The 12912-nt window shown below is 43.4% G+C and overlaps 1 protein-coding gene across 9 annotated transcripts in view; it reads right to left on the bottom strand.

Annotated features, from left to right (window-relative positions):
- The window catches only part of STS (steroid sulfatase), a 238297-nt gene that overhangs the window by 97320 nt on the left and 128065 nt on the right, over positions 1-12912 (bottom strand). For all 9 annotated transcript variants that reach the window (XR_008617964.1, XM_055086301.1, XM_055086298.1 and 6 more), the window contains one exon: positions 1709-1846. Coding sequence is in view for 8 of the 9 variants with exons in the window: in XM_055086301.1 (XP_054942276.1) it covers positions 1709-1846 (138 nt within the window). In the remaining variant the exon portion in view is untranslated. The remainder of the gene's footprint in view (positions 1-1708; positions 1847-12912) is intronic.

Raw genomic sequence — 12912 nt, 5'->3', positions numbered from 1 at the left:
CACCCACCCAACCAACCAGCCATTTACCCAACCAACCATCCAACCATCCACCTAACCAACCACCCACCCACCCAACCAGCCATTTACCCAACCAACCATCCAACCATCCACCCACCCAACCAACCACCGACCCAACCAACCAGCCATTTACCCAACCAACCATCCAACCATCCACCCAACCAACCACCCACCCACCTACCCAACCCGTTGACCATGGGCTCCTTTAGGGCAGGGACCGTATTGTTGCCTCTAACCCAGTGCTAGATACACAGCTCAATCAGGGTTTTGTAAACTAATGGATGAAAGTACTCCATAGATTAGCATTTCATATCTTTGTAGGTAAACTCTGATTTCCTGAGTCCCTGGGAATCTGTGAAACATCCATGTGAGAGAATAATGAAAGGGCAATAAAGCACCTCATGGCTTTACGGAGCAAAATTCAATGGTCCTGCGCTTTCCTACGTGTCACGCATCTTGCTTTATTCAGCAGCCTCTACTGTCTGGGACACCTTGCTTTGCCTCTTTGCATGGTCACTTCTAATCATCCTCCCCCATGTTACATCCAACCCACATCCACGGCAGATTCGGGTGGTGTCGTAACCCTTAGCACGGATATGCCCTTTGAGGTATCTCACCTAAGTCTTTGTGAAATGGGCCCCATGTTATTATAACTAGGTATCTATGTCTCATATTTGCAGAGTGAATGTTGTACAAGCAACTTGGGGTCAGCAGAAGGGTCTTATCTAATCTCCCCAATGACAGCTAGCCTGATCCATCTTGGTGGTGGCTTAGCTAATGCTGTGTCAGGAAGGAAGCATCGGCCCACAATGCTGTAGCACATGGAGATAGGCAGGATAATGACCTCCCAAAGATGTCAACATCCTCAGCCCCAGACACTGTGACTAGCTTACCTTCCATGACAAAAGGGACTCTGCAGATGTGATTAAGGGTCTAGAAATAGGAAAAATTACTCTGGATTATGTGGGTGAGCCTGACATAATCACAAGGGTCCTTAAAATTGTAGGCAAGAAAGTCAGAGTAAGTGAAAGAGATGGAATTATGGAAGCAGAGGTCAGAGAGAGAGAGAGAAAGAGAGAGAGAGAGAGAGGAAGGTTTGAAGACACTGCTTTGGTGGCTTTAAAGGTGGAAGAAAGGGTCCATGAGCCAAGGAGAGTGAGCACCTCCAGAAGCTAGAGAAGGCAAGGAAATGGATTCTCCCCTGGAGCCTCCAGAAAGATGCAGTCCTGCTACCATCTTGATTTTAGACCAGTGAGACCCATTTCAAACTTCTGATGTCCAACTACAAGTGAATCGTTTTTTATGGTTGCTGTAACAAATTAACACAAACTTCCAGGCTTAAAGCAATTGTAGCTGTAGAGGTCATGGGGGGAGGGTGTAAGGGGTCTTGTTTGAACCGACTACACTTATGGGGTTGAATTTATATTTAGGGGGAAAACACCCTCATTTTTAATGTCTGGACACAGAGTGCGTGCTTTTAAGTTCTGGGGGGACCATACTGGAAATGGTCACTTTGGCCATCTGAGTTTTCAATGCCTGTGACCCAATAAAGCCCTGTATGTTTCAAGTGGCAGAAGAACAGCACCACAGCTCCAAGGTCCAGGAGAAGGTGACCAGGGGGTAAGCTGCGGGGGGCAGGCAGAGCACAGAGCTGACACTGTGGCATTTCCCACCTGGATAGATTTCTCACCTTTATAGATTCCGTTACTGCCTCCGTGACCTTCCCCTTTGACAGTCACCTCCTCTACATGTGCTCCTTGGTCCGAGGAGAAGTAGACCAGGGTGTTATTAGCCAGTTTCAACTCATCTAGAACATCCAAGATCTGCCCTGAAGGAGAGAAAACACTCAGTGTTAAAACAGTGGAATCTTTACAAAAGAAAGGGAGGTGATTCGCCCTCATCGACCTGTCTGTTAATTTCTGATGGTGAGAAGGAGACCGTCTTACACCCTGAGCTCTCCTGTGCTGATCCCAACAGGGGATGCAGCATAATCGGAAGGAGCCACAGTGGCCGGGTTCTTGGCGGAGACAATGAGAAGATGCAGTCGCTGAATTATGTATCATCGACAAGCATCATCTGAACGTCTAGGCATCATGGGGTGACCCTGTAGGGAGACCTGATCAAGGATTCTAGAAGAATCAGGCTCACAGATCATGAGCCCCTTGGAGGAAGATGCCGGAAGAGAGAAGCCAAATTGCTGCAATCACCAGCTGGCCTGAGGCTATAAAGAAGTCTACTAGTTTTCCTTATTGACTGGAAAAAACGAAATCATCACTGTTCCTCTTATACAAACAAACATCTCTAAAACTATTTTATGATGAATGACGTTTTTCATACTTACCATAGATACCCAGGTCTAAAACTGTCCATCATGAAAATAAATATTCCTCACACTTTCCATTTTCTTCTCGTCACCTTCTTTCCCCATACTTCACATTGTATACTAACCCCCATATAGCAACCCTTCAAAATAATAATGATACCATGGTCAACAATGAGAGTAATGGGTACCCATGGTCAACAATGAGAGTAATGGGTACCATGTGTTGAACACTCTGCCTGCAAAGGACTTTATTCCATGTTCTATTGATTACATCATACTGAACCCTACGAGTAAAGAGCACTGGCTCCATTGCACAGGTGAGGGCAACAGTGCTCCAAAAAGATACATGACCTGTTCAAAGTCACACCGTTAGGAAGTGAGAGACCCAGAAAGGAAGAGTTAAGTCTGACTGCAAAACCCAAACTCTCAAACCCTGCAGAGTTAAGTGGATGAACTCAATGAAAATCACAGAGGAGTAAAAAAAAAAAAAAAAAAAAAAGACATGAAGGAAAAAAAGTTAGAGTTACATCCTGAAACACCCATGGATGACATGATATGATGGCTGCTGTGTTCTTCAAATTAATCCAGGAAGAAGGGAAGTGAGTACGGAGCATGGATTAATAAAATCAGGCGTGACTTCATTAATTGTTAAATGTGGATCCAGGGCATACGGCAGTTCACTGCACTTTTCTCTCTGCTTTTGTGGATGCCTCAAATTTTCCAAAAGAATAAACAAAACGAAACAAAACAGAAGCCAGCTGAAGATTGAAGAATGGGCTGAAACACGGACTCTCTGATTAGGAAGCTACCACCTGCTGTCAGATCAGAAGAAAATGATGGTCAGACTATAGGTATATAATTTACGATTTTCACGGAGATTGCTACATTCACATGCTGCTAATTTAATTTAGTCCATGCATGCAGTTATGGTTTGAGGTATTAAAGGGTCTGACTCGGTTTTTTGATGTTTGACAGCTAAGAGCTTTTAAGTCTCACCTCTGCCTCTTCCACTTGTGTCCAACAAGCTAATAAGAAAGCCTGGGGGCTCCCTCCCCCAGTGCCCGTGGAAGGTTCAAACTACGCCAGCTCCTACATCCATGTGGGAACCCACATCCAAGCCCCAGCTCCTACCCACCATGGAAGCTGAATCTGTCTCCTTGCCCATCTCCCTCAAGCCATCTTCAGACCAGCTTAGGCGCTGCCCTGCTTTCCCCAGAAAGCCTCATTATATGTGAGTTACAACCTTTTCCACATCCTCTTGGTGTGGCTATAGCATCACTCGTCTCGACAGGGGACCATCTCTTCACTGTAGGAGAACCACAACAACTGGAATTCTAAAAGGACACCAGGCATCCTTTGCAGCAGAAATAATCACGGAATATGGGTAAAATCCTATCCATCAGGTAGGTCATGCCCCCGTGGAGACAGGCCCTGCACTCCAGGGTTGCACCTTCACCAACTTGGTCCAGAAAAGGGGTAGAAGGCCGCAGAGACAACCCCCCACGGAGGTGGCAGAGATGATTTCTGACGTGAAAGCAAGACCCCAGTCATCTGTTACCAGACATATTCTTGCTACTTGATTGCAGTGCCAGAAGCTAGAGTACATTCAATCTTTTTCAGTGTTTTAACTCATATAATAACTATTCCTAGAAGCCACACCATATACATAAATGTCATCCTCAGGACCAAAAATAATATGCACAGGGCCATTTTAGTGATGTGTCACCCATGATAAATCATCGTCAGCCAGACATTTATCGTGCTGTGATTTGGTTCAGCTAAGCAAACCACGTGTGCACTCGGGCTTGGGGGAGTTTGACTCTGACACTAATTTAAGGCTTATCACTTTGAAAATGGTAATAAGTTTAATGAGTTCACAGAGGAAGAAGCAACAAGGCGATGTAACCCACACTTAACACTTTGAAGGAAAAATGCCCCTTTTGGTACATATAGTAATTTCTAAATAAAATAACACAGATTAGGCAGAGAGCAGAGGATTCAGGGTTTTACTTCCTTGTGTTTTAATTGGTATTTGGCAAAAGGGCATACAACCATGCACCTCCATTTCAAATGAAATTCACCTTTCATATATTACATAGAAGTATCTTAGCATGAAGAAAATGCTGTGAAGAAATGCCTTTTTAAAAAATGTGGCTTCCGTGATAACTTCTATGGACACAATGTAAATATTTAGAGCACAGTTATTTACAATTGCCAAAACCTTCGAAGCAAGCAAGGTGTCCTTCAGCAGGTGAATGAACAAGCTAACTGTGGTCCATCCAGACAGTGCGATATTATTCAGTGATACAAAGAAATGAGCTATCAAGCCATGAAGAGACATGGAAGAACCTTAAATGTGTATGGCTAAGTGAAAGAAGCCCATCTGAAGAGGCTACATACTGCATGATTCAACTCTATGACATGCTGGAAAAGGCAAAACTAGGCAGACAGTAAAAAGATCAGTGCTTGTCAGAGGTTGGAGGGGAGGGAGGGAAGAACAGGCAGAGCACAGAGGATTTTTAGGGCAGGGAAAGTATTATGTACGATGCTGTAATCATTACGCATTTGTCCCAACCCACAGAAGGCGCAATTCCAATGGTGAACTCTAATGTAAACCATGCATTTTAATTGATAATCATGTATCAATATTGGCTCATCAAAAGCAACACGTGTACCCCGCTAATACAAGAGATAACATGGCAAATTGTGTGCAGAAGAAATGAATATAGGAAAATTCTCTGTACTTTCTACTCTGTTTTTCTATAAACCTAAAACTGCTAAAAAAAAAAAAAAAAAAAAAGTCTACTGGGAATTCCCTGGTGGTCCAGTGGTCAGGAGACTGCACTTTCACTGCTGAGGGCCCGGGTTTGGTCCCTGGTCGGGGAACTAAGATACTGCAAGCCACACAGCACGGCCAAAAAATTAAAAAACTATTTTTTTTACTTTTAAAAAAATTTAAAAAGAAGCATTATTAAAATAAATACATATTAAAAAATAGTCCACTAATTTTTCAAAGATGCCTTTCAAATGCACTGTTGGCTCCTAGACTTCCTCATCCATGCGTTCAACACGTGTTTGCAAAAGCCTAGTAAACACAGGCTAAAGACCAGGGCACGCAGAGGGTCATGGAGGGCGTTTATTCCCAAAGCCTCCTGGTGACACTTGCCTTTGCTCAAGCCAGCTACATCTCCTAGGTGCAGATTCCCCTCTAGGCTATTTTCATATCCAGATGAACCTGCAGCTGCATTTATGATACAGATCCCTTCTACTAAAATATATCTTGCATACTTCCTCATTTTCACACTCCTCCCTAGATATTTCCTCCAAATTCCAGTATTTCAAATGACCACGATACTTGCTACATGATACATGATACTTGCTTTGTCCCCATCAATTTTTCTGATTCATTGCCTAGAGTGATAACTTTATCCCTTTCATCAGAATCACTGCACACCACTGGGCTGGGATTAATACAAGAGAATCTAGCTGAGGCCACCATGAATTTACACACAGAAAACCATCAGATTTCTGATTTCCTTTTAGTTCTTTTTCTCCTGCAAGAGGCACCCCTGTACCTCATAACTATTTGGGTCTTACGCCAGAATCTCATTCAGAAAGCCCGGAGCCCATTAACCATTAAATTTTTCATGAGATTGATCCTATAAAAGTCGAACATATTTCTCTTCTAAAAATTGTGCCCAGAAATCTCCTGGGGGAACAAATACTGCTGTATTATTCTTGCTTTCAGACCCAGACATTGGAAGTCAGAGATCCACAAATATTATCTTTCAGAAGGTTCTCCAGGTATAATGATACCAATTTACGTAGGATGATAGTTTTGAATTACCGATGGTTGTCTGCAGGATAGCTTATAAATGAAAGGCTTTATTTCCAAAGCTTTCTCACATTCTTCCTAGAACGAAACAAATACAGGAAACAAGCCATTTCCAGAGCACTTTGTTATTTAACCAGAGACAACAAGAGCCAGCACACTGGAAAAGATGAGAACTTGTCATTCTAAAGGAGAAAACGTGGTGCTGTGAAAATCAGGGTCCCTCCTCCTTCAGGTGTGAAGCCTGGGTCCTGGAGAGTTGGTTCATTCCATTGATTCACACCACGAGCAGGTGCCAAGCCACTCTTTGGAGTCAGGACTGTGGCGTGCCACATAGGAGAGAAGGGTTTCTGGCGCTTGGGCAGAATCCTAGCTCCGACGTGAAAGGGAAGTGCTGTACTGTAGAATTAACTGCTCAGGCTCTGGCTCTGGGTCCTGACAGAAGCCAGCCTGGTTTGAGTCCTGGGTTCCTGGTTTGCTCACTGGGGTTCTTTGTCGCTAAGTCAGAGGCGATAACATGTAATAGCAGAAGGTTACCATAATGGATGAAAGAGAAGTGCATCCCAAACTCTTAGCCCAGGACTAGGAGTGCTCAATGCAGCTCAGCTCTTACAATGGAGTTAAAAATCTGAGTTAAGCAATCAGTTTGCCTAAAATCCAAACTACAATGAGGCATCATCTCAGAACAGCCATCATCAAAAAGTCTACAAATAACAAATGCTGGAGAGGGTGTGGAGAAAAGGGAACCCTCCCACACCGCTGGTGGGAATGTGAATTGATACAGCATCTATGGAGAACAGGATGGAGGTTCCTTCAAAAACTAAAAATAGAGCCTACCATATGATCCAGCAATCCCACTTCTGGGCATATAGCTGGAGAAAACTCTAATTCGAAAAGATACATGCACCCCAAGATTCAGAGCAGTACTATTTACAACAGGCAAGACATGGAAACAACCAAATGTCCATCAACAGGTGGATGGATAAAGAAGATGTGATATATATATCTATGAATCTATACCTATACACACACACAATGGAATATTACTCAGCCATAAAAAAGAATGAAATAATGCCATCTGCAGCAACATGGATGGATCTAGAGATGATCATGCTACGTGAAGTCAGAAAGAGAAAGACAAATATCATATGATATTGCTTACATGTGGAATCTAAAAAATAATACAAATGAATTTATTTACAAAACAGAAACAGACTCACAGACATAGAAAACAAACTAATGGTTACCAAAGGGGAAGAGGTAGGGAGGGATAAATTAGGAATTTGAGATTAAAAGATACACATTACTATATATAAAATAGATAAAGAACAAGGACCTACTGTATAGCACAGGGAACTATATTCAATATCTTGGAATAACCTGTAATGGAAAAGAATCTGAAAACGTGTATATATATGTGTGTGTGTGTGTGTGTATATATATATATATACACACACACACACACATTGTAAATCAACTATACTCCAATAAAAAATTTTTAAAAATCAGCTTGCCTAATGGAAGCCTTGCTATTTCAGCAGATCGTCTTTTTTCTTCTACAATGTAGGTCGACTCAGGCAAAACATGGAAGCAAAATGCTGTGATGTCCCTACTCACCCTTTTGGAAACATCGAGCTCATTAAGGAAAGAAAATATCTCCTGAAGTAGCCACCCACCATGAATAATTAAGGAAAAACGTCCACCTACTCAATGTAATTCCAGGGAACGCAGGAAACCCTAAAAAGTTCCCTTAAAACTACTTTAGCTAAGTCCTTCCTGTGATCAACAGGTGAATGGTGGAAGTCAAATATTCCCACGGAGGCTGGGATTTTAAGATAAATGAGAGTTTCTAATTGCAGCAGTTGGTGGTGGCTATGACTCTCCCTGGGGCATGGGAAATGCTAGGCGTTGCTCCAGAAAGCGAGCTTTACCCTATGTTCTGAGGCTCTCCTGAATCAGTTACTGAGTGGGATAGAGAAATTCTGCCATCATTCATTGGCCCTGGAAAGGCAATTCTTTGTTTAGCTTATGTGGGATTGGAAACATAACCAACATGCCACACATCAGGACATATCTGTCAACAAGCACATAGATTTATTGTCTCCAGCTGGAAGCAATGTCCATGGAATGTAGGTAAACTCGATCTTGTACTTCTTCCCAAAATAAATGGTCAAGATTTCCAAAACTCCAGTCCTGATCCTCTCCATCACATGGAGCTCAAGGGATCCCACAGATGGGACATTTGAAAGCATATGGGTTACCTATAGTATACAATCAAGTTCAAAAGCTTACACATCAAAGGTAAAAATAATATATGACCAAAAAAGATTGGATTATTTGCAATGCATAAGATACAAAAATGATGTGCTGGCTTTTGGGGGATACGTGGGGGATACGTGGGGGAGAGCTGGTGGTGTTTTTTTTTTGTTCAGAAGCTTTGCATTTGTTATTTGATTCGAGGGTATTTTCAGACAGTAGCAAGTGAAATATTGTAATAAATAAACAGAAGATGAGGTGTGTTGCCCTACTATACCTGGATCTAATGCAAAGGTTTCACAAAATATAGTCTGAGACTCACTCAGATGCCGCCCAGACAGGAGGTCCGAGGCAGCATTGAAAATGAAACTCTTGCAGGATGGTTTTAGGAACTAGGAATTGGGAGCAAGAGGCTGCTACACGCACTGCATTTCCACATCCTGAGTGATGAGACCAGGGTGGCCTCCACCTCCACTAAAAACCGAGCAAAAGGGACTTCCCTGGTGGCGCAGTGGTTAAGACTCTGTGCTCCCAATGCAGGGGGCCTGGGTTCAATCTCTGGTCAGGGAACTAGATCCCACATGCATGCTGCAACATGCATGCTGCAAGAGTTCACATGCCATAACTAAGGAGCCCACGTGCCGCAACTAAGGAACCCACCTGCCACAACTAAGGAGTCAGTGAGGCAGAACTAAGGAGCCTGCCTGCTGCAACTAAGACCCAGTGCAACCAAATAAATAAATAAATAAATATCAAAAAAACAACAACAACAACATGCAGGAGAGAAGAGGCTCCGACCGTGTCAGGAGTCCTTTCTGCTGCACGCAGGCACACCTGCCACAAGCTTGTGATGCAGGAGTCCTGGAACCTTCCTGTCCGAAGGCCCTCAATAAAAGGCTAAATCCCTCCCTGGCAGCCACGGTGAAATAGACATCAACACACCCATCGCCACATCCTGTGTGTTTCCTATTCAATCAGATTCACCCACATCCATTGATTTTGGGCTCATCCTCTTATCATGTCACTCACTTTCCCATCTCCTAAGTGCATACAGAAGAACTTCATTAGAAACACGTTTAGAAGCTATCCCTAATCATTTTCCAAATAGTGACAGAAAACTAAGCAAATGTGATAGTAAGGAACTGATTAGGCTACTTTATGCATTTTTTCATTCTTCTGGGTGACCAAAATAATAATCAAGACCTTGTATGTAGAATATAGGTTCCGTAGCATGTTCTTATTATATATCAGTGTCCTTCAGATTTTGACAAGCTTATTTGTCACCTTGGGAACCAGGCTAAAATAAAGATTCTTTTTTTTTTTTAAATGATTTGATCAACATTTGTTTAGTGCTTTATTTTTTTAAATTAAAGTATACTTAATTTACAACATTGTGTTAGTTTCGAGTGTACAGCAAGTGATTGAGTTATATATATACATTTTAAGATTATTTTCCATTCTAGGTTATTACAAGATATTGAGTAGAGTTCCCTTGTCTCTACAGTAGGTCCTTGTTTATCTATTTTATATATAGTAGTGTGTATATGTTAATTCCAAACTCCTAATTTATCTCCCCTGCCCCAGCTAAAATGAAGATTCTGATTCAGTAAATTTGGGGTGAGGTCTGAGAACCTGAGTTTCTTAAAAGCTCCTAAATGATGCCTATCGAGGAGCATACTTTTAGAAGAGAGTTTCCCTGTGATGACATGTTTACTACCTGCTGACATATAATAAAAGGAGACGGTTGGCCTTTTACAGATTTCAAGAATTACACCAGGAATGAGATTTGAGTTGCAGACCACTGAACACATAACTTTTATACGTGGTAACTAAACACAATAAATAGAGAATTAGGATTATTAGGGTAACTAAGAAACAGGACACTGTAAGACGGAAATGTTGCCTATGTATGGATGACCCTTCCTTGATTTGGCTTCACTTCCTTCTTGGGTTAGTGCCTGTGTGAGTTCATACTGTTTCCAGGAAACGCATCCTTATCTGGGTGTTGTACCTGGTTGTTACGATAATGCTGTGATTTCCTGCATAAAGCCCATCTTTGACCTCATCGCATCATAGCTGTAATGTGTGATGGAGCCTCCTGCTTTCATGGCTCTGCTCAGCTATCTTCTCCAATTAACACTAAATTGTATGTGTTTTTTTTCCAGGGTGTTGCATTTGCTGGAGAGAATTTGAATAATTACAACTAGTCCTCATTTTCACCAAGCACACCAGTGCTTTCCTGCACATACACAAGTGTCACCGTGTCCGTGCAGCGGCATTGCACACATGCGTCTGGGGGAAAACCAAAGGCGGGGTGTGCCCGTGAGTCAGAGGAAGGCTCCGTGGTCCTTGTGTGTGGTCACTGCTTCCCCGGGGTCATAAGCATCACGACGGGCTGGCTGACCCGAGCAGCGGATAATCAGACCAGCAGGAAATCGTTTGACAGGACAGTGCTAGGAGCGAACACAGGTCTCCCCACTCTTGATGCAGCTGTGCCACTCTATTTGCTGGACTTCACTGTCTTGCAGAAAAGAAAGCTTGCAGCTCGTTTGCTCTCTGGAATGACCACCGGTTGAACTTGCCGTGGGAGGTTATCCGGGCTTTGTGATGGAGAACGAACGACGCTGCGTGCACGCCCATGGGGCCATTTCTGTGAAGCCAGTGAAAAGCTCTAGAAAGAGATCAGCCAGAACTTCTCCAGCAACGAGAGGGATCACCTCACACTTCCCGCCTGAGCTGGGCTGTGAGCACAGAATGTCCAGAGACGACGGACGGTGAACGATCCAGGAAACCAAGCCCTTCAGAGCGCTCTTATTTTATGACACTCTCCTACACCATCCATACCCATTTTCAGTTTTAGGACTAGATTTTTTTTTTTTTTTTTTTGCATTGGATTTGATCATCTATAAAGCTGAAGATACAAAATGGAAAATTTTGCTTTCCTTTGCAGAAACCTTGTGCATTAATCACAGATTCAAACCCGGACACACTGACTAACACCCTAGCAAGCTCCTCATGTTTGGTTCCGAATCCAAGGGACCTCCAGTCCGCCAGCCTGCAGCTCCCCTGAAACGTCCGTCTAGCTCTGGGGTGATGCGTTGACTTTATGGGGAGAGCTCAAGCTCTTAGAAGCAGTTTAGGCCTGCCTGCAAGATCCTAAATACCAAAGCTATGGACAGAAGGGCTCTTTCGGAAGTGTGAAGTCCAAAGGGCACATTTCAAATAGAAGGTGAAATACTACTAATGATATAAAAACCCACAAGATGGTCCAAATAGATGTCTCCTTTTCCATCGTAGACTTTTTTCTCATCTACGATTTTTCTATTCAGTGTAATGGCCTCATACACACATTTTAAGCAAAGACGCTTTAACCCTCTGTGAAAGGGAGAGTGAAAGTAATAGTAACAGTAATAATAATAATAGCAGCTAGCATTTACTGAGCACTTCTTGCATGCGAGACACCATGCTGACTACCGTAAATACATGACTTCATTTCATCTGATTGGTTAATTCAACTAATTCCAGCAGGTGCAATCCATCTATTCAGGGGGATTGTTGCATTTGACATTCTGACGAGCCCTCCCTGGGTCATCACTCAAAAGCAACCGGTATTCAAACTACTTCTGACCCCACATTTTTTTTGTGTGTGTGTGTGTTACGCGGGCCTCTCACCGCTGTGGCCTCTCCCGTTGCGGAGCACAGGCTCCAGACGCGCAGGCTCAGCGGCCATGGCTCACGGGGCCAGCCGCTCCGCGGCACGTGGGATCCTCCTGGACCGGGGCACGAACCCGCGTCCCCTGCATCGGCAGGCGGACTCCCAACCACTGCACCACCAGGGAAGCCCTGACCCCACATTTTGACCTCACCTTTCAAATATATATACTGGTCCTCAGTGGAATATTATTTGAACGTTGATTTAACCTCATCTCCCAAATCCTAATTTACCTTTTCTCGCTCTGCCTAGAAATATCTAAGTAGCAAATTAAATGTGCTAATTGGAAGAGGTTGAAGGTGGAGGAAGTATTATCCAAAACACCCCTGTGATACCCACATCTACATCCTCCTGTTCCCTGCACCTGCTGTTTAATTTCGAAGGCAGACATGTCTAAAGTGTACAAGGCAAACTCAAGAACAGAGGAATGGAGGGACTCCTAGGATACAGAAGCTGCATGAAAACCATTGGAGGCCATTGGTCCAAACAGGCTTGTCTTTTTTAAAATTATTATTATTATTTATTTACTTATTTATTTTGGGCTGCGTTGGGACTTTGTTGCTGCGTGCGGGCTTTCTCTAGTGGCGGCGAGCGGGGGCTACTCTTCGTTGCCGTGTGCAAGCTTCTCATTGTGGTGGCTTCTCTTGTTGTGCAGCACGGGCTCTAAGCACGCGGGCTTCAGTAGTTGTGGCACGCAGTCTTCAGTAGTTGTGGCTCGCAGGCTTAGTTGCTCCGCGGCATGTGGGATCTTCCCGGACCAGGGCTCAAGTC

The sequence above is a fragment of the Physeter macrocephalus genome, chromosome 7 (assembly GCF_002837175.3).
Source record: "Physeter macrocephalus isolate SW-GA chromosome 7, ASM283717v5, whole genome shotgun sequence".
NCBI lineage: Eukaryota > Metazoa > Chordata > Mammalia > Artiodactyla > Physeteridae > Physeter > Physeter macrocephalus.
This window is presented reverse-complemented; position numbering and strand designations above follow the sequence as displayed.